At 35.3% G+C, this 23401-nt stretch overlaps 1 protein-coding gene across 4 annotated transcripts in view; it reads right to left on the bottom strand.

Moving 5' to 3' along the window:
* Positions 1 to 1943: 1943 nt before the first annotated feature.
* Positions 1944 to 23401, bottom strand: part of ICE2 (interactor of little elongation complex ELL subunit 2) — a 63028-nt gene continuing 41570 nt past the window's right edge. For all 4 annotated transcript variants that reach the window (XM_041744811.1, XM_041744810.1, XM_041744812.1 and 1 more), the window contains 4 exons: positions 11895 to 11979; positions 10588 to 10638; positions 7056 to 7314; positions 1944 to 3091 (listed from right to left, as the gene is read on the bottom strand). In XM_041744811.1, the coding sequence (XP_041600745.1) occupies positions 2969 to 3091; positions 7056 to 7314; positions 10588 to 10638; positions 11895 to 11979 (518 nt within the window). In that variant the 3' untranslated portion in view covers positions 1944 to 2968. The remainder of the gene's footprint in view (positions 3092 to 7055; positions 7315 to 10587; positions 10639 to 11894; positions 11980 to 23401) is intronic.

The raw sequence follows: 23401 nt of genomic DNA, 5'->3' as shown, positions 1-23401 counted from the left end.
TTTTAAATTTGTTTTAAAAAAGATTTTATTTATTTGAGACAGAGAAAACACGGGGAGGGGAGGACAGAGTTAGAAGGTGAACCACACTCCCTGCTGAGGAGAGAGCCTGATGCAGGACTAAATCTCAGGACCCTGGGATCATGACCTGAGCTGAAGGCAGACGCTTAACAGACTGAGCCATTCAGGTGCTCCAGGAAATGAACATGTTACCTGAACCCTTTCTACTCTATATCCACACTCATCCTTTTACTTTCTCAATGAGTAATATCACTATTTACCCAATATCCCAAGTGAGATATTGGGATTTCTCTGTAAGCCATATTTAATTCTTCCTACCAACTGCTTCACTAAGTTATTTTTTTCTCCTGTCCCTTGAGCCCATCCCTCTATATTGCTTCAATTCTGGGCCTTCACCATTTTTAAATTATTGTAACCCAGGTTTCCAAATTTTCTCCTTCCCTACAGTCTTTCCCAGCTCTATTTCATTCTCTAGATTAACGCTAACAAGAGCTTTTTCAAAAACCTACGTCATCATGTTTATTTGTTTTTTAATTTAAAGTCACTACTGGTTCCCACATTGCACAGGATAACATTCAAATGTAATAGTATGGCATGTCTGTCCCTGTCCTATCACTTTTTCTCTCAAATCCCAAGTTCAGAGCCTACAATCTGGCCATCTTTCACCTATGCATTTGCTTCTTTCTATGTATAAGATCTTTCATTCTTTACAACTCTTACTTTGAAAAGACTCACCTCAAGCTTCATCTCAGACAACTTTCCCTAATTATCAGGTTCAGGTTATATGACTTTCTTATATTACTTTGCCAGAGCACTTACCCATAGATTAGTATCGTGTCCTGCACTAGAATGTAAGCTCCTGGAAAAAATAAAATCTATCCTTGATAACCAGATATTCATTTATTCATACATCCAACTTATATTTACTAAGCAATTATAAGACAGCAGTACCAAGTTAGGTGTTTGTTACATAATTGTGAACAAAACAAATATGTTCCTGACCTTGCATAGTTTATAGTCTATTCAAGAAGAAAGATAGTAAGTCAGATAAACTACTGCAATATAGGCAAAAAAGAATATTATGAGAGTAACAACCGGGACCTACTTTAGATTGTGTGGCATCCAAAGCAAACATTTACTGGACTAATTTTTCCCAAGAGGTATGTATAAATTGTGTCTTTACCATAGGTATAAGTGGACCAGGTTCATCACATCCTTGCCAACACTGACTCGCTTTGTTGCCACAAATCTTCAATTAGTAAAAACTGTAGTATGTGCAAAGTGCAACAAAGTACAATAAAATGAGGTATGCCTGTACTAAAAATTAAGGAAAAAAACACAAACATAATCAACTACATGTTATAAAAGAGGCTTGGTTAAGTACAAGTGAAAAACTAAGACTAGATTTATATATATTATCAGGGTTATTCAAATGTATGGCTAAGATAATTTCAAAATAGTTACTTGCAAGGCCACACATTTTATTAAGTAAAAAGTAATGTTAAAAGTCAAAAGTCAAATCTTTCTGGTATTCAGGAGTCGGAAGAAATCACTGTGTAGCTTTTTTAAAAGAGCAAATTCCAAGGGGATTCCCTGCCTCTCCCTTGGTTCACTGCCAAATGAGTCACAACTAAAATATTTCTGGGATATGGCAATATGGGACAAAGTTCAAAAAAAAAATCGTGTCCATTAAAAAAAAAACTCATGGTTTTAAAAAGGGAGTGGCAGGAGGAAATTATATGTTAAAATATATTTTAAAAATCTTAATATTTACTAATTAATTTAAAAATATTTTATAACAGACTATAAAAATCAAAAATAAAACTTGGTAGTTGAAGATAAAAATATTCAACTGTTGCTTATAATAATAGTTGAGAAGATTTCTCAGACCAGTTCCTTATATTAATATAAAACACATAAAAAAATTCCAAAAACAAAGTAGATATATTACTTTGGATTACAAAACTTGTATTTTACAAATGATGCACATATTTCTGAAACTTTAATGCACATTAATGGACAAAGATACAAAAATTGAATAAGTCCATTCCTTCTTAAGTCCAAACTGGCTATAGTAACACCAGGTGCTCACGAGCTTTGCCAAATTCATCTTTGTGGTCCTAGGACATTTAATCAGTATAGATGAGAAAAAATAGCTTACATTTTACCATACATTAACCTTGTCAGTTGAAATAATTAAATTTTTCTGGGAAACACAATCATCTCTGCTTTCAGCAGCATATTTCAACACTAGGATGAAACTTGTGCCAAGAGAGAGGGATCCATCGCCAAACCTATAACACACATGGAAGGTTGGTTTTTTTCTCAACTGATGATTGCCCAAAAAGAAATCATTAACTTGTGACTTTTCAGAGACATGGACTTGTTTATTTTTTAATTTTAATATTTGGCTTGTGCAACGGAATTTCATCAAGTATTTAAAGATGTTAACTTTATTAACTTGCAACAATCATCATTTTGAAATAGTATATAAAAACTGTCACAATGGGTCAGAAGCAAGGTTTATATTGGCTCAGAATTCTGACAGTGGCAAGATTCAACTTTCTGAGCCAATGTGATAATTCATATTATTAACATAACAATGATAAATATTGCTCTTGAAAAAAGTAGATTATTTTCCTATTTACAGTTTTTGGAAAAGGTCTACTATAAAAATACTTCTCTTCTCTGTTTCCCTGCCATGATAATGTTAAAACATATCTAGATTCTCCTCAAACATCAAGTGTTAAGGATGTAACATTCCATTTTAGCTGAAACACTCCTTCACGTAGCCAGTATATTTTTTTCAAGGCACTCCAAGAACTCTCAAGGACACTAAAAGAAAAATGTTCATCTTATCCACTGATCTTCTAGGCATATTTCCCCCTCAAACTTTTCTAAATTGAATGTTGTTACAACTAGTTTTTCTTCATTTTCCATGGTAGAGTCCTTAAGTTATTTTTCTTTTATTTGGAGCTTCTCCTTCATTTTCAACTTGCTGAGGAGGCAGACTGTTGGTTTCCATAGAAACTGGATTCCTGCGGCTGCGTGTAGGCATTCTTGTTCCACCAACCTAAGAGATGAAGTAAAGAATAGTTTTAACATGTTTACCAAGTATTTATATACAGTCAACTATGTATTATTTATACATGTACTAATTACTTTGCAAATGGTCCTTTATACGTTTTTAATCTCCAGCCCCCTGGATGCTTCTAAACAAGCTTTAATCTGACACAGTTTAAGGTGCTAAACTTTCAAATAGCAATCAGAGAGGGAATAGGTCAGAGGAGAATGGAGAGAAGTGAAGGGGAAAACCATTCTCTGTTAAATCTGGAAGAGGCTGAAATGTTAAATTAGAAAATGGTGGAACAACAGGACCTTTTTGAGCGATGTATTTGCAATAATGACGTAGGTCAGGAAAAAGGAAGGAATGAAAAATACAAAGGGAGAGGAAGAAAATACAAGGAAAAGGTCTGAGGTGGTAAAGAGGGAGAAAAAAATTACAAAATGGAGAAAGGGACAATGAGTAAGAAAAACAGTCTATATAGAAAAAGGGGGAAAAATAAATGTGAAAAACAGGGAGGCAAAAGAGAAAAGAACCCCAGTAAAAAGGAAAAGATGAGGGACTAAAAGAGAAGATTCCTGCAAGAAAGAAAAAGAAGTGGGAAGAAACACCTGGGAGGAGACTCCAGAGGAAAAAAAAAAGGAAGAAAGAGAATGGGAGGAATAGTTTGTTGGGGTGCTGCTGGTTCTACCTTAATATCGACTCCTCCTCAGCACACAAGGAGCTGCCCATTCTCACCTTCTAGCCCACCACACAGACTACAGATATGAGAAGGCGTATTCTTAGGACACAATCCTTTGCTAACTGTAGTCCTGCCGAAGGTGAGATCTGGAAATCCTGTCATCTACGTGGCCATCTACTGAGAGAGCACAGTTTTTAAAAGGGGCGATGGAGAAAGTCAGCCCTTGGAGAAAATGGCCAAAGCTGGAAACCTAAAATCATATGCCCAGAGCCTGTCCATCTCTGCCTCCATTTTCCCTGGCCATCTTGCACCCTTTGTTTCTTCACATCTTATTCAGTGAATTACAGATCTGATGGTGATGGGTGATATGGTTACTGCAGCACAGTCATATTCCTAATATATCTGATATATTAGCATTACTCCAAGGGGTTACTGGCTCACTAAGAATGAATCAGACTCCAGCTTCCCTAACCTAATATGTTATCTCTTCACGGGCATTTTTTGGTTTACTGTCAGATAACCAGAAAGGAAAAGCTCCATTTGGGATTGGAGTCTGCTAGTGTATTTGTCTGAATCCTATGAACTTTTCTAACACATTTATTAGAATAGAGCTCTGATTTTTAGATTATCTACACTACTGCCCACTCAGCTAGTATTTACTGTAAGACTATACTGACCACCCTGACTGCATCTACTACATTGTGGAGGAAAGTATTTGGAAACTTCCATTGTAAGATTGTGTGTGTGTGTATAAAATGACTGTTTATTACAGAAGTTGTAGAAGGAGAAAAGGGATGGTCACAGAGCCTTTGCAAAAGGACTGGAAGTAGAAGTCGTCAGGAGTAGCATAGGGAGCAAATGGGATTCTCCTATTAATCTCTTCTCCATGAAGTAGGAGGCAGACACAAACTCTACTGGGGGGTATCTCTCAGGGTTAGTACCTAAGGCACTACACAAATATGAGAAGTGAGTTCAAGTGGACAGAAACTAAAGGACTGTATCAAAGACAGAAATATTTGGTATCAGGGAGCCTGGGTGGCTCAGTAGGTCAAGCATTTGCCTTCGGCTCAGGCCATGATCCTGGAGTCCCAGGATGGAGCCTGTGTTGGGCTCCCTACTCAGTTGAGAGTCTGCTTCTCTCTCCCTCTGCTTCCCATGTGCCCCATTCATGCCCTCTCTCGTTCACCCTCTCAAATAAATAAAATCTTTTAAAAAAAAGAAAAAATTTGTTATGTAAGTTTTTACACCATGAAATGTGTGCATGATTTTTGTTTCATATAGGGTCTTACTTCCTCAGGTTTCCTGAAGCTTTAGTCTTTTCCCATTGCTGCTAAAGCTAGAAACCCTAACTGCACTTACCTTGACTGGTTTAGAAAGTCCCATTCCCATGGCCTGGCTAGGAGAAAGTAAGGGAGGAAGGCTGAATAATGCTCAACAAACATAGGGCTAGACTGTAGGGAGATGTGTAGGAAATCACCAAAAATTTTCAAGGGATTGAAAACATACCAAACCAAGCATTAATTATCTACCTATCTATTGTACCTAACAGCTGGGTCTTAGATCATTTCACTAAGGATTTGTTCCTGGCACTGAATACATGAAGTACCTTAAAAAATATAAATCAGCAACTGCTCAGTGGTATACATATAACTGAATTGCTTAATTTTGGATTGATGTGCCCAAATCTTGAACATATGGTATTGTATCAGAGTATTACGCCAAAAAGGAGTAAGTCATACTCATATATAATTATATGTCACAGGTGATAGACTATAATCATAATTTCTAAATTAAAAGGAGACCATTATACTTGAAAAAATATAAATCTTTCAAGAAAAGTTTTCAATTATTATATTTAAGTTAGCGAAGAAAATTTTACCTTAATAAGTTATAAAAATCATTACTCAAATGAAATTTAAACTGGAAATAACCAACCAGAACTGTAGATAAGATGGTTTAAAATATCAACAACTTCATCCATTCTTTCTTTCTTTTTTTTTTTTTTTTTTAAATTTTATTTATTTATGATAGGCACACAGTGAGAGAGAGAGAAGCAGAGACATAGGCAGAGGGAGAAGCAGGCTCCATGCACCGGGAGCCCGACGTGGGATTCGATCCCGGGTCTCCAGGATCGCGCCCCGGGCCAAAGGCAGGCGCCAAACCGCTGCGCCACCCAGGGATCCCTTCATCCATTCTTTCATTTGTCGCAACTAATTAACCATATTTATACATATCCATGGCCGAAGTTAGCTAAGAATGTACAAGGAGTTCTCCTTCCTAAAAAGATCCTCCCAAACAGTAATATTAGGGTAAAACACTGAAAAACATAAACCTCATTCACTGTAAATTATTTAAAAGTCCTCAGTTTTTGCATTCTAGCTATTTCTAAAAGGCCTTGAAAACATTTACAGATTAATATAACATAGAAACAAAAGAGAACAGAAGATATCCACAGGATACACAATTGATAGATGTTCTGAGAACACATATTGAGAAGATTATACAAGTCAAATAATAATTTTGACTCCAAGGTTTTTGGCAGCATGGAAGGAAAATACACTTGGTTTTTATTTCCTGAACATCAGATTCATTTGTATAGAACAAAACTTTTCCTACAGCTAAACCCAGATTGGAATATTTTACATGATATAAAGAATGAGTGACATGGTGAAGAGTATCTCTAGCCATGGCTTTATAAAAGTCTCAGTCAGAAAAATCATTCAACTGGTATTTCTGGGAAGGATTCTATACACAGAGTAAAGTTAATTATAACTCAATAAATACTGAGTTACACAATACTTAGCAAATAATTTAGTCCTTAACAGTTTATTGTACATTTAATAAGATATTGCATTCACTAATTACTAACACTTTTTAATTTTTCTATATCCTACTTATCAATTTTTAATTGTATCATCATAATTTTATTGTAAGTATTCCTCTGCAAATTGCTTCAAATATTTAATAAAATGAATCAGCATATATAAATAAGAATCACAAAAAAATATAACTTTGTTTTTCACAAGAACACAGGGAGTTAGCTTATTCCCACTGGGCAAGCCATAGAATTTTCTTTAGTTGACTTACAAACATTACAGAAACAGAAACTTCCACTGACAATGACTGGATTCAGTAAAGCATACAACTTTATCTACCCTTCTTACAGATACAGTTTCTAGATGATCTTGTGATTTATGTGGACATGAAGTTGAAATATTGTATCATCAATGAAATACATGAATAAATAACCTCATGGAACATTTAACTGCAAAAAAAAAAAAAAAATCATACCTTTTGCTGTGGTGTGGGACCTAGTGATTTAGGTGGAAAAGTACAAGGTATTCTTCCGTGATGGATATGATATGGTAATAACAGACTGGGATCTAAAGGGACCCAGGGAACTGACAGACTGGAAGGCACACTGGGAAGGCCACAATGTGTTTTGTGCAAATTGTAGGCTGTCCTAGTAACTTTTCCATCAGAGGTCTTGTAGATCAGGAGAGAAGAATCTTCTGCTGCATGAGACAACAAGTAGGAACCCTCCTGCAAGCTAAATCATACAAGGAAATTCAACTCACTGGTTCATGGTGTCAATCTCAACAGCATTTTCTTAATCGTGATTTAAGAATTGACAACAATTATGGGAATGGAATACTGCCTCTAAAAATATTTTATGACCAAGTAAGATTTAAGAAATCTTATTTTTAGTAATATTTTCATGATTTTTAGGAAACTAATTTTAATTGTTACTACAAAGTTCAGGATACATAGTTTCTTTTTTCAAAATATTCAATAATTTAATGTGAAACAGTCTGCCTAATTCTCTAATCCACGCACAACATATACTGAAGAGTATTTCATGAGTGTACATACACAATATTCCTATACAGAGACCATTTAAAAAAATATTTTATTTATTTATTCATGAGAGACTGAGAGAGAGAGAGAGGCAGAAACACAGGCAGAGAGAAGCAGGCTCCATGCAGGGAGCCTGATGTGGGACTCGATCCTGGGACTCCAGGATCACGCCCTGTGGGCTGAAGGCAGGTGTTTAACCGCTGAGCACCCAGGTGTCCCTACAGAGACCATTTTAATTCATTCAACAAACACAGCTCTTGCTTTGTACCCAGTAACACAAAGCTTAAGAGATATAAAAATAAAGTAGAAGTAAAAAAGGAACTTAGCTTAAAAATAAAGTGGAAGTAGGGGATCCCTAGGTGGCTCGGCGGTTTGGCGCCTGCCTTTGGCCCAGGGCGCGATCCTGGAGTCCTGGGATCGAGTCCCACATCAGGCTCCTAGCATGGAGCCTGCTTCTCCCTCTGCCTGTGTCTCTGCCCCTCTCTCTCTCTCTCTGTCTGTGTGTCTATCATAAATAAATAAATAAATAAATCTTAAAAAAAAATAAAGTGGAAGTAAAAAAGGAATAATCATAATACAATATGAGGTGCTGAGAATAGCAACCATAGCAGCTGATAGGTACTGAATGTTTTTTTTTCTGAATGTTTATCATGAGCTAAATAACTACTGTTATACTGCTTATATCCATTTTATTATTAAATCCTCCACAACAAATCTTCAAGGCATAATATTAATAATTCACTCCGTATCACAGAAAAATATAAATTAAAAATACTAAGCAATCTGCCCAAATTCTGATTGCAGGGAGATATAAACCCAAGTAGTTCAATCCATAGGCCATACCCTTAATCATGATCCTCTACTGTTAAAATAATCACTTCTGTCAAATATCAAATCTACATTTTCCTTTTCTCCTTAGAAAGCTTAAGGAATTTAGTGTATCAACATAAAGAGCTTTCTAAGGATTTTACATTCCTATTTTACATAGCTCAAAGGTGCTAAAGAGAACATCAGTTCTTTCCCATATCATTTAAAATAAGAATTAATTATACTTTAGTTATATGCATCTGCCTACAAACCTGATAAGTTATGTTTCCATTAATTTTTTTAAGCAGAAAAGTAATGGCTTTTCTGCTTAAAAAGGAGGTTCAGAAAAAAAAAAAAAAAAAAAAAAAAAAAAAGGAGGTTCAGAAGTATTCTTACCCCCTGGAGAATTTTTCTTCAGAAACAATCACTTTCTTATTTTTATATAAGGCAATGAATAATAACTGATTTGGTAGTAGGAATAAATAACATTTCAAAGATTGAGGTTTTATTGATCAAAATCATATATCTTAACTACCTTCACTAAAAATGAAGAAAGTTTTGGTTTACAGAGAATTCATGGAGAATGAGAAACTTCAGGGAAGAGTATTTTAGAAATGCTACACGTTGTAATGTACATGGATGGATACTGATTATGGTAGCAGAATAATGACCTTCCAAAGATGCCTACATCTTAAACCCTAGAAGCTATAAATATGTTAAATTACACAGCAAAGAGGGAATAAGATGGAATTGGAATTCCTAACCTGTTGATTTTAAAATGCTTAAGATTTTCCTGGATTATCTTAGTGGGTCCACTGTAATCAAGAGTCCTTCAATGTAAACTAACGAAGCAGGAGGGACTCAGAGGGGAGATTACAACCATGAAAGGAGTCAGAACAATGTGATGTGAGGACTCAACCTGCCTTTGAAACTCTGAAAAAGGAAAAGGGCCACAAACCAAGGAATGCAAATGGCCTCTAGAATTCACAGAAGTAAAGGAAAGAGACCATCACCCAGAGCCTACAGAAAAATTCAGTCCTGCTGACACATGGATTTTGACCCAGAAGACCTGGTACACTTACAGAATTGAAAGATAATAAATTTGTGTTGTTTTAAAACACCAATTCTGTGGTAATCTGCCTTAGTTACAGTAGAAAACAAATATACAGACTAAGATATTGATAAGATCTCAAAGAGCATTTGACAAATTTCATGTATAAGTATTGTGCTTCATATGAAGAACACAATAGACAAAATTTCTGCCACAGAACTGAAAAATATCTAGGGCATCACTGAACTCAACACCATCATTTTATAAATCAGGAAACTAATAGGCATAATAAGTAGAGATTGAGAACTTTGAGATTTTTCACTTTTATTTCAGATTCTTGAATTGTTTTCCAGTTTATCTTTTGGTAAGGGCATAACAGAAGGAGAACAAAAGTTCACATAATAAAACAGTCTGATAAATAACCAGGTGGAAAATTCATATTCTGAGATTTCTCACAGACTTGATGATTTTTTGAACACTAGCTCTATGTTGCTTCCTTATCCTGAAAATATAAACAACATAGCTATGTAGGCTCCATAATATCCATATCCTAAGCTCCAGAACTTTTGTATATTACCTTTAATGGCTTCCTAAATGTGATTAAGGTGCAATGAGACAAAGGAAGCAGAAATTTAAGTGATGTGTTTGGAAGATGGAGAAAGAGGCCATAGTCAAGGAATACAGGCAGCCACTAAAAGGTGAAAATCAAGACAAGGAAATGATTGCTCCCTTAGAGCCTCCAAAAAGAATCAGCCCTGCTGATACAAATTTAGTCCAGTAAAAGTGATTTTGGGTTTCTGACCTCCAAAACTATAAAATAAGTTTGTGCTGTTTTAAGCCAGTAAATTTGTGGTAATATGTTACAGTGGCATATGGGAACCAATACAACAGAGTCTTACAGAGAAATGTTTAACCGCAAGCAAGTCAGATACTATCATATTCTATTTTTTATTTTTATTTTCACAATTGCAACCTTGACAAAATAGAACAAATTTCACATTTCTGGGTTACATTCTATGATCCCTAATAGCATATATTCAAACTTTCTCTGAATTTTCACCCAAGAAAATCACACATATCAATGCAAAATGTCCAAAAACTACTTACCTACTCAATTTCTTTAGAATGTGTTGGAGGATGTTAAATAAACTTGAAATCCTATTAAACAGAAGAAATTAATGTAAAATTTAAAAAAAAGTATTCTTAACAATTATAGCTCCTCAGAAAGAGAAATACCTTCACTAACAAAGAAAAAAATAGAAAACACAGAATAACATTATTTGATTAAATTATAATCTTTAATTTTTGCCATTTTCTGATTTCTCTTCAAAATTATAAAGTAGTTGGCCTGTGTGAATCAGAGCAGTTGCAAAGAGCTCACTATTTTATATTCAGAACTAATCTGCAAAAGAGTTTGCCTTTTAGAGATGGTGGTGAATTAGCTTCCAAAGAAACTGAGAAGTCTTTTAAATGTGTGATGCCAGAGAAGCCACCGAGTGGCAGCAGGATAGTTATTTCTTTAGTATCTATTCTAGACTTACATTTATTTCCCCTAGTATTTATTTAAAAATGGGTTTCATTGGAATGGTGGGGCGGGCAGTGAGTAATGTATGGAAAAGCCTTCTTATTCGTGTAAAGAAAAAGTTATTCCTCAAAGGGGGCAGTCCTTATAATAGAAGTGGACATTTTTAAGAATAAGCAAAGAATTCAAGATTGAATCTGAGACCCTTCAAAAAATGTGTCAAACTCCAAAGCAGAAACTCTGCGACCAGTCTAAGTCAGGACAATTTCCCATCCTAATGGTCAATCAAACATTAACTTCCAAGATTGTCACTCTAGTTCACCTGTGTGCTCTGGAATAAGTGACTCTAAGTTCCAGTTTCCCCACACACAAAATGGGGATAATACCAGTCCTTCCTAGAAAGCTGTGAGATATAAATTAAATTATATTCCTAAGTTATTTTCCTTTGCATTTACGTATTTGGGGTCCTGAGCACAATAAACTCATTTATATGATGTACAATAATATGTGGCACAGGGGAAACTTTAAGAAGTTAGGATGTCTAAATAAATGTATATAACCTTTAGAGCTAAGAGTCTATGACTCTCCTGTTCTTTCCCATCTCTGAAAGTGGTACTCCCATGCACCTCTCAGATGGTGGGCTATTACTCTTTTTCTAGCCTTCTTTGTCTGAAGTAGAAAGGCTGGTGCCACTGGCATTTGATTTAATTTGAAAAGGGATATGATTAATATAGATGGATCACAAACTGGGCCAGGGGAAGCCTAAATGCAGAAAAAGATTAAAAGTCTTGAAAATAAATGATTTAAACTTACCCAATATTTAGAAATAAACAAAAATTAGTCATTATATTAATAAGTTTTAAAAATCCCACCACAAAGTAAACTTTCTTACTTGAGTGCTGAAAGTTTTTCTTTTAATTCTTCTGAGGTAATTTCTTCTAACAGAAAAAGTTTTGAAGTAAATGCATCGATGTGCCCTAAAATAAAATATCAAACTTCAAAAAGAACAGTTGCAGTATTTAAATTTTAAAAAATTTTTTATTTATTTATGATAGTCACAGAGAGAGAGAGAGAGAGAGAGAGAGAGAGAGAGGCAGAGACACAAGCAGGCTCGATGCACCGGGAACCCGATGTGGGATTCGATCCCGGGTCTCCAGGATCACGCCCTGGGCCAAAGGCAGGCGCCAAACCGCTGCGCCACCCAGGGATCCCCAGTTGCAGTATTTAAAAAGCAAAAGTTATCCAGGGTCCTTAGAGAAGTTTTTACAAAATTGTAACAACTGTAAAGGAACTTTACATTCTAAAAAGAGGAGAATTATAAATTTTATTAAGTTTATTAAGTAAAGTGTTTATTTTTCTAAAAGATTTTATTTATTTGAGAGAGAGAGAGAATGAGGTAAGGGGCAGAGGGAGAGGGGGAGAGAATTTCAAGCAGACTCTGTGCTGAGCAGAGCCTGATGTGGGGCTGAATCTCAGAACCCCGAGATCATGACCTGAGCTGAAATCAAGAGTCAGCCACTTAACCAACTTAGCCACCCAGGAGCCTCCACACTTTTTTTTTTTTTTTTAAAGATTTTATTTATTTATTCATGACAGACACAGAGAGAGAGAGAGAGAGGCTGAGACACAGGCAGAGGGAGAAGCAGGCTCCATGCTGGGAGCCCAATGCGGGACTCGATCCCAGGACTCCAGGATCGCGCCCTGGGCCAAAGGCAGGCGCTAAACTGCTGAGCCACCCAGGGATCCCCTACACACTTTGTTAAGATAAAGATTAGATTATAAAAATCCAGTTTAATTATTTATAATAGCCAAGACAAGGCAACAACTTAAGTGTCCATCAACGGATGAATGGATAAAGAAGATGTGAGACACACACACACACACACACACACACACTAAAAATATTATTCAGTCAAGAGAAAGAAGGAAATTATGCTATTAATAACAACAAAGATAAACTTAAGGGCATTATGCTAAGTGAAATAAGAGAAAGAAAATACCACATGATATCAATTATATACGGACTCTAAAAATAAAAGTTAAACTCACAGAAACAGAGGAGAAAAGTGGTTCCCAGAGGCTGAGGGAGGAAGGAATAGGGAGAGGTGGTAAAAAGGGTACAAACTTTCAGCCACATAGAGTCTGAGAATCTAAAAAGTATAATATGGTGACTATAGATAACACTATATTGCACAACTGAAATTTGCTAAAAGAGTAGCACTTAAATGTTCTCAAAAAAGAAAAATCAAAACTATAAATATGTGGGGATAGAGGTATAAATTAACTGGATGAGAGGAATCACTTCACAATGTGTATATATAGTAAATCGTCATGATGTAGACTTTAAATATTTTACAATTTAATTTGTCAATTATACCACAATAAAGCTCAAAAACAAATCTGGCTTTTAATTAGAGCACACCATAAGATTCTACATGGTTACAAGAAGAAGTCTGCTTAAAGTCTACTTTCTTACAAACATAACATAATTCCAGAATTCAAGAAACAAAGTAGCAAAAGAGGACACTTCAATTTTAAAAAGTAATGTGTATGTTCTACAACAAAATAAGTTAAGATAGGACACTTAGGCCTTGAAATGTATCAAGGAAGAATGATATGAAAGACAGCAGTGAGTTAAATGTTATATAATCAAGTCAATACGAAAATCATGCTAGTGTACTAGAGTTAAAAAACATCAATTAGTATGAAAAGAATGTAAAACTCATGCTGAAAATAATAGCATTTTTTGTTTTTATTTTGAACTTGTAGTATTTAGTTATCAAAACACATTATCGGGGAAGCTGATGTTAATCACTGGGACCAAAAAAAGCACGTATCTCATTTTCATATAAAGCCTCCTTTCGATTACTTTGTATTCATAGAAAGAATTGGAAATATTTTCACTAGATGTTTTTCCTTAAAACAATGAATCTATTTTTGCAATGCCTACTTGTTATTTCCTATGCCAAGTTTCAGTTTCACCTCAGCATTTCTAATACTCACTATACAGTGACATTTCTAGTAAGACACATTTTAATGCTTTAATAACTGTAGAAAGAGAATATTAAATACAATAAAACATATTTAGACGTTTACTAAATATGCCTTGAGCAGATTAACAAGTCTTAGCTTTTTAAAGAAATTTCAATTAAAAAATATGTATTATAGTATGTCAAACATGGTCAGCCAAAAATAACTATGTAGAGAACACCATACTAAGTGCTATGATGCCTACTTCCTCAAGGAGTTAACAATTCTTTCAATATTGGAGTATTTTCACCTGTGGGCCTTAAATGACTCATACATGTGGTTGAAATATTTATTTCCCTGGCCCTTGGGGCAGCTAAGCAAGGCTTGGGATGGAAAGTTTCCTGGCCACTGCCCTTCAGCCAGGAGCTCTTTTGTATATCACAGTGAGCTATCCAAGTATTTTTTTTGTGTGTGTATCAAGGTTGGGAAACACTCTTTACAGAGTACAAATAAAACCTTTATATAATACAATTAAAGACTATATATATATATGCATCCAATCATACATTTATACATACACACATACATACATTCCTTGCTTTGTATGTAGTATGGGATGATAAAAATAATCATACAAGCTGAAACCATGCAGGCAATTTTAATGATCCATGGGAAAAGTTACAATTGTTCCAAAACTTAAAAAAAATTGTCAAAGGGTGCCTGAGTGGCTTAGTTAAGCATCTGATTCTTGATTTCAGCTCAGGTCATGATCTCATGGTCATGAGATCAAGCCCTCATCACGCTCTATATTCAGTGGAGAGTCTGCTTCTTTCTTCCTCTCCTTCTGCCCCTTCCCCTACTTATGCAGGTGCATGCACACTCTCTCCTTCTCTCTCACATAAATAAATAAATCTTTAAAAACTTTTTTGTTGTTGTTGGGGCACTTGGTTTCGGCTCAGGTCCTGATCTCAGGGTTGTAAGATGGAGCCCTCTATTGGGCTCTGCACTCAGGGTGGAGTCTGCTTAACACTTTCTCTCCTCTGCTGCTCCTCCCCTTATTCTAAAATAAATAAATTAATCTTAAAAAAAAATTTTAGATTCATGATCCAAATATGAATTCCTGATCAATTATAAAGATATAGGGAAATAAAAAAAAGCAAAACTAATATTTATTTAGTACACTGTAATTTAATACATTAAAAAGCACTGAAAATTATTTATAAAAAACTCAAGAGCAGTTTGAACACTGCTTGTCACTTCTTCTGGAACAACTTATGATAGGAAGCAAAAAATCTTTCCTATGCCGTGGATAGTCATACTCCTTTCTGAGTTAGGATCAGATGCCAACATTGTATCCTTGTGCTTCACATGCCAAGAAATATCTCCCAGAGTTCCTTTCATGTAAAATCTTATGCTGGTATCACTCATGTCACAACCACTTTCCTCATTTATGTCCATAAGTTTGCCTTCACTAAATTCCTGTGGTGGCATATCTAGAGTCTCTTGAACATCAGTGGTGTCAACATTCCCACTGTCAGCTGTTTCCTAACTCCATTTATGTTCAATTTGAATTTTGCTTCCAGTGGTATCACTTTTTCCTTGCTGTGCTTTAATTATTGTTGGCTAATTCTTTGATTATTCACTTTTATAAAATTACGAGTTTATCACTGGGGCATAAGGAGGGAACACAAATACACAGACTGTTTTCTGTGTACGAACTCAGTAAGAGGTGCACAGTGACCACTGACAGAGTTTGGAAAATGTGACATGACTGGTCACTGGTCATGATGTGCATCTGTTATTTTTGTAGTGACATGTAGACTGAAAAGACAGCAGTGAAGTCTGTACTTTATGAAATTTGTTATAGTTAATAGACTGTAGTAACTGAAATTGGTGTATTTCAGAACTGTGCAAAAGCAAGGCCTACCTTATGTCAACTATGTAGAATTGATATAATTAAAGGATTAGAAGGTTGTTTTATTGTGAAAGATTACTTCGGGAGTTTTCTTTAAGGAGTATCTCTTAATGTTTTTATGGGACATGAAGATAAAAAAATGCCACAATCAAGGGGAAGAGAACATGTTCACAGTAAAGCAAAGCAACGTTTTTTAAAAAAAGTACATTTATTCTACATGAAAAAGAGACTATGAGCTACAATAATTAGTTGTCTTCAAACTAGCAGCATCAGCAGTACCTGAGAACATGCTAGAAAGGCTAAGTCTTGGGTCTCGATCCAGACCAATGAATCAGACACTATAGGGTCAGGGCCAGCAATCTACTTTAACAAGCCCTACAAGTGATTCTGATGAACCACCAAATTTGAGAATTACTGAACCATGTCCTACAAACCAATGTGCTGCTCTTCAGTTAAAGTAATTGAGATCTTACATCACTTTGTCAGGTAAGACATGTTTGAATCACTCAATCATGCAGATAAACTCTACTCTCACTGTTTACTCCAAAGGATCTAATGTACTACCCTTAAATATGATTTTTTGAGGAGAAATTAACCAAATTTCCTTGAAATCTTGAGCTCATAGGGCTGGATAGGGAAAAAAATGACAAATACTTAAGTTAAATGGAGGAGTGGCTAGCAATGGTTGGGAGGAAAACTCAGGCCACAGTTGAGGAAGGATCATGGTGTATGAGTGCATGGGAAAGAAAATATAAGCACTTGGAAAGTTTCTGGTCAAGACTTTAAGAATTTAGTTTCTAAACAGCAAAGTCATTTGTTTTAATTTACATTGATTAGTACTGTCACACAGAATGCTTCATTTTTGTTACAGCTGATACCTCCTCGCCCCTCCCTCAATTCTTTCCTAGCCTTTTCAGTTTTATGGCAAAGTTAATAACACTTAAAAAATGTCATTCAATTCTGGTCCTGCCAACTGATAAACTCTGTATCTATGTGTAAGTTATTTAATTATTCTGAACTTTTCTTTTTTGCATATAGCTGTGGTGGTCTACACACATTAAAAACTGTTCATCAGTAACACTTAGACCAAAAATTTTTTGAAAAATGAAAATAATATACAAAGCATAGTTGGCTAGGCTTTCTTGTTTTGAGAAATCTTGGTTTAAAACTGTGTGATAGGACACCTGGGTGATTCAGAGGTTGAGCGTCTGCCTTGGGCTCAGGTCGTGATCCTAGGGTCCTGGGATTCAGTCCCGCATTGGGCTCCCTGCAGGGAGCCTGCTTCTTCCTTTGCCTGTACCTCTCTCTTTCATAAATAAATAAATAAATAAAATCTTTAAAAAAAGAATAAAACTGCGTGATACAACTAGGATGGATTTAAAGTCCAATTCATTTTGCTATAGGTTTTAATGGCTGCCATAGCTAAAAACGATACAATGATACAAAGATCCACATAAAACAAATGCCTTATTGCTGGGCTTACTAGAGTGACACCGATTGTTTTTAACATCATACACCAATAACACAAAGCTTTTTCTCTAATTTCTATTAGTAAAAAGTCCATCTTCCCTGATGTTAACCAGTTTTTCTTATAAATGTTAAGATAGGGGCTACATTCCTATTCTTAAGGTTCTCTGGAGGATTTTAAAAGGGTTTTTTCCCCCCTTAATCTGATTCCAAGTTTTTGAAGTATACAGATGTACAAGGTTTTTGTTTATAATAAGTGACATCTTTTATTTTTGGCAACAAAATCATACATAATATACCCAAGGATGCTGTATGGCATAGCTCTGGGGGTGGCCATTCATATGGAACTGTCTCCCTAGGGGTGTACTATATGAAGATGGTGAAGATTTTTTCAATATTTTATGTGAGAGGATTGTATGACAACATAAAGAGACAGTACCACTTACCAATCCACATACTTAATATGAATAATGTTTGTTATTTGGAGAAAAAAAATAAGTTAGTTATAACATTCTCTTCCTATATCCAAGTGGCTTCTTATGCACAGCTAAAGACAGTAAAAAGAATAAAGTAATTGAATTCAGTGGTTTGTCTTCTACCACTTCCACTCTCCTTGACTTTTACTGTTCCTTTAACCAATTATCAAAGGCAACTTCACTCATTCTAAACATAATTGAGTATCTCCATGTGTCAGATACTGTTCTAGGAGCTTAAGATACTAACAGTAAACAAGAAACACAGAGACAGGCAATAGATATCATAAGCAATTAAAGTATATAATTTGTTATATAAAAGGGATTGGATATACAGGAAAGGGATTGGATATACATTTGTGTGGGTGAAGGGTAAAGAAATCAACAAATAGAAGAAGAAAGAGACCCAGAGATGTCAACCTGGCCGCTGGGGTTGCTTTTCTCTGGAAAAAGCAACAAAGGCTAAGAAATGGACCAGGGCTTTCAAGAGTCTCTAAGGATCAGAGGAACAAAAACTGGATTTCAGGATCTATCAACGAACTGAACATCTAAGCTCTGAGTTGGGACCTTGTATATGAAGCAGTCCCCTGGGTTTGGTGAATCTCTAAAAGATCATAGGATTCAACATACAGTTGTACTCATGGTTAAGACTTATAGCAAAAGGATATAAAAGAAGGAGAAGGAGGAGGAAGAAGAGGAGGAAGAAAAGGAGGAAAAGGAAGAGGAGGAGGAGGAGGAGGAGGAGAAAGAGGAGAAAGAGGAGAATGAGGAGGAGAGGAAGAAGAAAGAAGAAGAAGCGAATGGAAAAGGTGTGCAGAGTGAAATCCAGAGGAAACCAGGTGAAATCTCGGAGTCTCTTTTGAGTTTCTGTCTGGGATGATGAAAAAGTTCTGGAAGTGGATAGTGGTGACGGCTGCACAACTCTGTGAATCTACTTAATATCACTGAATTGTACTAAAAATCTTTGCTGAACTGTACACTAAAATGGCTGAAATGGTAAATTCAATGTTATTCTAAAATATGTATAGTTTATCACAATTAAAAAAAAAAAAGTCCCTTCCCACTGAAGTCACAAAGGGTGCACTTAATTCTTCCAGAAACCGTTTTTTTGAAAGTTCATTAGCAATTCAGCACTCAAGGTTTTTAGTTGGGGGGCTCATCATGTAGGTGCCCTCTGCCTAGCACATACCAAAATTAGACTCTCAAAGGAAAGCAGATGTTCAGAATAAGCTGAATAAACACACGTTGTTTGTATAGTACAGGTACTATGAGCCATCCTTATCAGCTAAAGAAAGTCTTATTATCAGTACAGGAACAGTTTACTAGGCATGTTCCTAGATACCAGCTAAGGGTCAGCCTTGCAAACAGGTCTTTTCAATGATTGGCAGTGTCAGTCCGGTTACATATGCACAGATCCTGAATAGCAATACCCTAGCAATAAGTGGGAAACAGACTGGTCTTTCTAGGGTCCAAAGTCAAGCTTCAAATTATCTAAATTCCTGCAATGGAATTAAGGTGAATCAAAAGTAATCCTGTCTAGGGAAAGATAACATTTTAACTTTCTCATTATCTCCACAATTTTTCATATATAAGAGCTGGCCTTTGATAAAGAAGAACCTGGCATACGATGAAACATAAAATAACAATTAAAAAAAATGAAACATGTTATGAGATGAGAATTGTGTGCTTTGCAAAGGACCCACAGTACCTCAGAACATGACCTCCCTTGGAAATATGATCATAGTAGATATAACAAAGATTAACATGAAGTCATACTGCAGCAGGGTGGACCCTTAATCCATTATGACTAGTGTCCTAAGAAGAGGAGAGAGACACACAAGAAAAAGATGCCATATGATGAGGGAACCAGAGAAGAGGGTGATGCATCTAAAAGCCAAAGATGGCAAAAATTACTGGCAGATACCAGAAGATAGAAAAGGCAATGAAGGATTCCCTCCTACAGGTTTCAGAGGGAACATGGCCCAATAACACCTTGGTTTTGTATTTTTCGCCTCTAGAACTACGAAACAAGAAATTTCTGTTTTAAGCCATTTAGTTTGTGGTACTTTGTTACACCAGCCCTAAGAAAGAAATAAACAAAAGATAACAGAAAAGACACATAGGAAATCTAGATAAAAGTACTGAACACAGACTTTAAAAGAGTTTTGCCTAATAGGCTTAAGGAAAGATAGAGACTTTCTGTAGAAAATTATTATCCATAAAAAAGAACCAAAAGGAAAATGCAGAACTGAAGAATACAGTAATTGAAATTAAGGACTCAAGTCATGGGTTAAATAGTGTTAGAGACAGGTGAAGAGGGAATTAATGAATTAGAAAAAATATCAAAAATGATGCATGAAGAGCCAAAAGGAAAGGTAAATAAGGAAAAGAATGCAAAGGACGTTAGGGTTATAGTCAGATATAACATAATGTGAATAAAATCCTAGAGGAGAAAGAGAGAAGAATGGGGAAGAAGTGGTGTTTAGTGACATAATAACTGAGAATTCTCCAAAATTGCTAAAAGCTATCAAGTCACATATTCAAGGAACAATATAAACCCCAAAAGGAATATTTACAAGGAAAACCTAAGTATATCATAGGAAAATTGTTGAAAAGCAGGGAGAAAGAAAAATTTAAATCTACCGGGGGGCGGGGGGGTAGGGAAAGGATGGACAGCTGACTTATCTTTCAACAGAAATGAAAGCCAGAAAATGATGAAATATCTATCCTTCCAGAATAAAGGTGAAAATAAAAAAAAAACAACTTTTCGATAAATAAAAAGGAGTCTTTGTCACTAAGATATCTATAATAAAGATAATACTAAAAGATATGAATTATTTCTCTTCAGGTACAGAAAAATGATATTAGAATCTTAGAGATATGAGATGAAAAGCATTAAAAGGGTAAATATATAATAAATGTAAATAAATATCAAATGTACACAAATAATGTACAGAAAAATAAAACACTATTTAATGAGGATAAGTTAGGGATACATGTTATAATTATTAGAGTAGCACTGTCCAACTGAACTTTTTTGTGATGATGGAAATAAACTGCACTGTCCAATATGGTAACCAGGTGTAGCTTTCTAGTATCTGAAATATGGTCAGTATGACTGAGAAACTGAATTTTAAGTTTTATTTAATTTTAATAAATTTAAAATAGTCACCTATGGCTAGGAGTTACTATGTTAGGACACCTCTAGAGTAACCCTTAAAAGAATAGTAAAAGAATACATTAATTACATTAATATAGAACTATGCTGTTAATAAAGGGGAAAAATGGAATAAAAAATATGCAATTCACATTATCGCACTAGGACAAAAAAAGCCCTTAAAACTATGAGTTAAATAGAAAACATATTAAAATGGGTAGATATAAACTCAAATTTATTAGTGATGTGTAGTAATTTACTACAGGTACTACAGACATTAAAAGATCGTAAGAGGATATGATAAAGACTTTTACACCAATAATTTTGAAAATTAAAAAAAACTGAACAAATTTCTTAAAAACATACACAAGTTACAAAACTGATGCAAGAAATTAAACATGTGAATGGCTCTAAAATTAATTTAAAAACAGAATTGATAATTAGAAGCTTCTCAAAAAGGAAAACTTTAGGCCCATTGCTTCCTAGGTAACTTGTACCAAACATTTATTTGTAGGAGAAATAATACCAATTTTATAGAAATTCTACCAGATAAGAGAAGAAGAAGGAATATAATACCAACTCATTTTACAGTATAAACATAACCTTAATACGAATACCTCGGCAAGATGTTATAGGCCAATCTCACTCATAAACACAGATGGCAGAATTAATATTAAAAGACTTCTAACTCTGGGAAATGAACTAGGGGTGGTGGAAGGGGAGGAGGGTGGGGGGTGGGGGTGAATGGGTGACGGGCACTGAGAGGGGCACTTGACGGGATGAGCACTGGGTGTTATTCTGTATGTTGGCAAACTGAACACCAATAAAAAATAAATTTATTATTAAAAAAAAAGAAATCACCCAAAATATTAAACACTGCAAAGTAAAAAGATTCTATAAGATACCTACTTCATACTTCTTTGCTACTATACACTGAGCTCAATGAAGTCTTTGAGCTCAAGTATTATGGGTAAATAAATATATACAGCACTTTTAAAAAATAAAAAAAATTAATATTAAACTAAATCTACCAATATGTAAAAAGAGTAATATATTATGATTAAGCTGGGTTTATTGCAGAAACACAACGTTGGATTAATATTTTTAAATGAATCAACAGGAGTCATCACATTAGTAGAATAAAAGTCATACCATCATATCAATAAAAGCAAAGAAAATATCTGATAAGTTTTTTTTTTTAACCAATTCATGATTAAAATTCTTAAACTACGGGGATCCCTGGGTGGCTCAGTGGTTTGGCACCTGCCTTTGGCCCAGGGCGTGATCCTGGAGTCCGGGATTGAGTCCTGCGTTGGGCTCCCGGCATGGAGCCTGCTTCTCTTTCTTCTCCTGTGTCTCTGCCTCTCTCTTTCTCTCTCTCTCTCTATATATATCTATCATGAATAAATAAATAAATAAATCTTTAAAAAATTCTTAAACTAGGTACAGAAAGGAACTTTTTTAAAAAAGATTTATTTATTTATTCATTTATTTAGTTATGATAGAGAGACAGAGAGAGAGAGAGGCAGAGACACAGGCAGAGGGAGAAGCAAGCTCCATGCCGGGAGCCCCATGCAGGACTCGATCTCAGGACTCCAGGATCACACCCTGGGCCAAAGGCAAGCGTTAAACCGCTGAGCCACCCAGGGATCCCCAGAACTTCTTTATTCTAATTAAAGGTATCTACAAAAACCTATACAAAATTTCAAAACACGTGGTGAATTGTTAAAAACATTCCCTTTTGGGGCACCTGGGTGGCTCAGGTTGTGATCCCAGGGACCTGGGATGGAGTCCCACATCAGGCTCCCCAAAGGGAGCCTGCTTCTCCCTCTGCATCTCTCATGAATAAATAAATAAAATCTTTAAAAAACAACAAAACATTCCCTTTTAAGATGAGAAATGAGGAAAAAGCCCCTGTATTTACCTTGTATTCAAGTGTGAGCCAATGAAGGCAAGAAAAATAAAAAGGTATAAAGATTGGAAAGAAGAAATAAAATGGCCATTATGTGCAGAAGACAGGACTGGTTAATTAAAAAACCTGAATTATTAAAATGAGTTTAGCAAAGTTGCTAGGTATAAGATCAATATAGAAAATGAATATGTGGGCAGCCCGGGTGGCTCAGTGGTTTAGCACCTGCCTTCGGCCCAGGGCATGATCCTGGAGACCCAGGATCGAGTCCCACGTCAGGCTCCCAACATGGCGCCTGCTTCTCCCTCTCTCTCTGTGTCTCTCATGAATAAATAAATAAAAATATTTTAAAAAATGAATATGTAAATAAATTTTATATTTTAGTAATAAACCACAAGAAAATAAAATGTCAGAAATATCATTTATAACTTAAAATATCAAATACCAAAATACACTTAACAAAAGTTATACAAGATCTCTACATAGAAAATCCTAAAAATACTAATAG

The sequence above is a fragment of the Vulpes lagopus genome, chromosome 2, assembly GCF_018345385.1.
Source record: "Vulpes lagopus strain Blue_001 chromosome 2, ASM1834538v1, whole genome shotgun sequence".
NCBI lineage: Eukaryota > Metazoa > Chordata > Mammalia > Carnivora > Canidae > Vulpes > Vulpes lagopus.
Note: the sequence above shows the minus strand (reverse complement) of the source record. Positions and strands in the feature narration are given on the sequence as shown.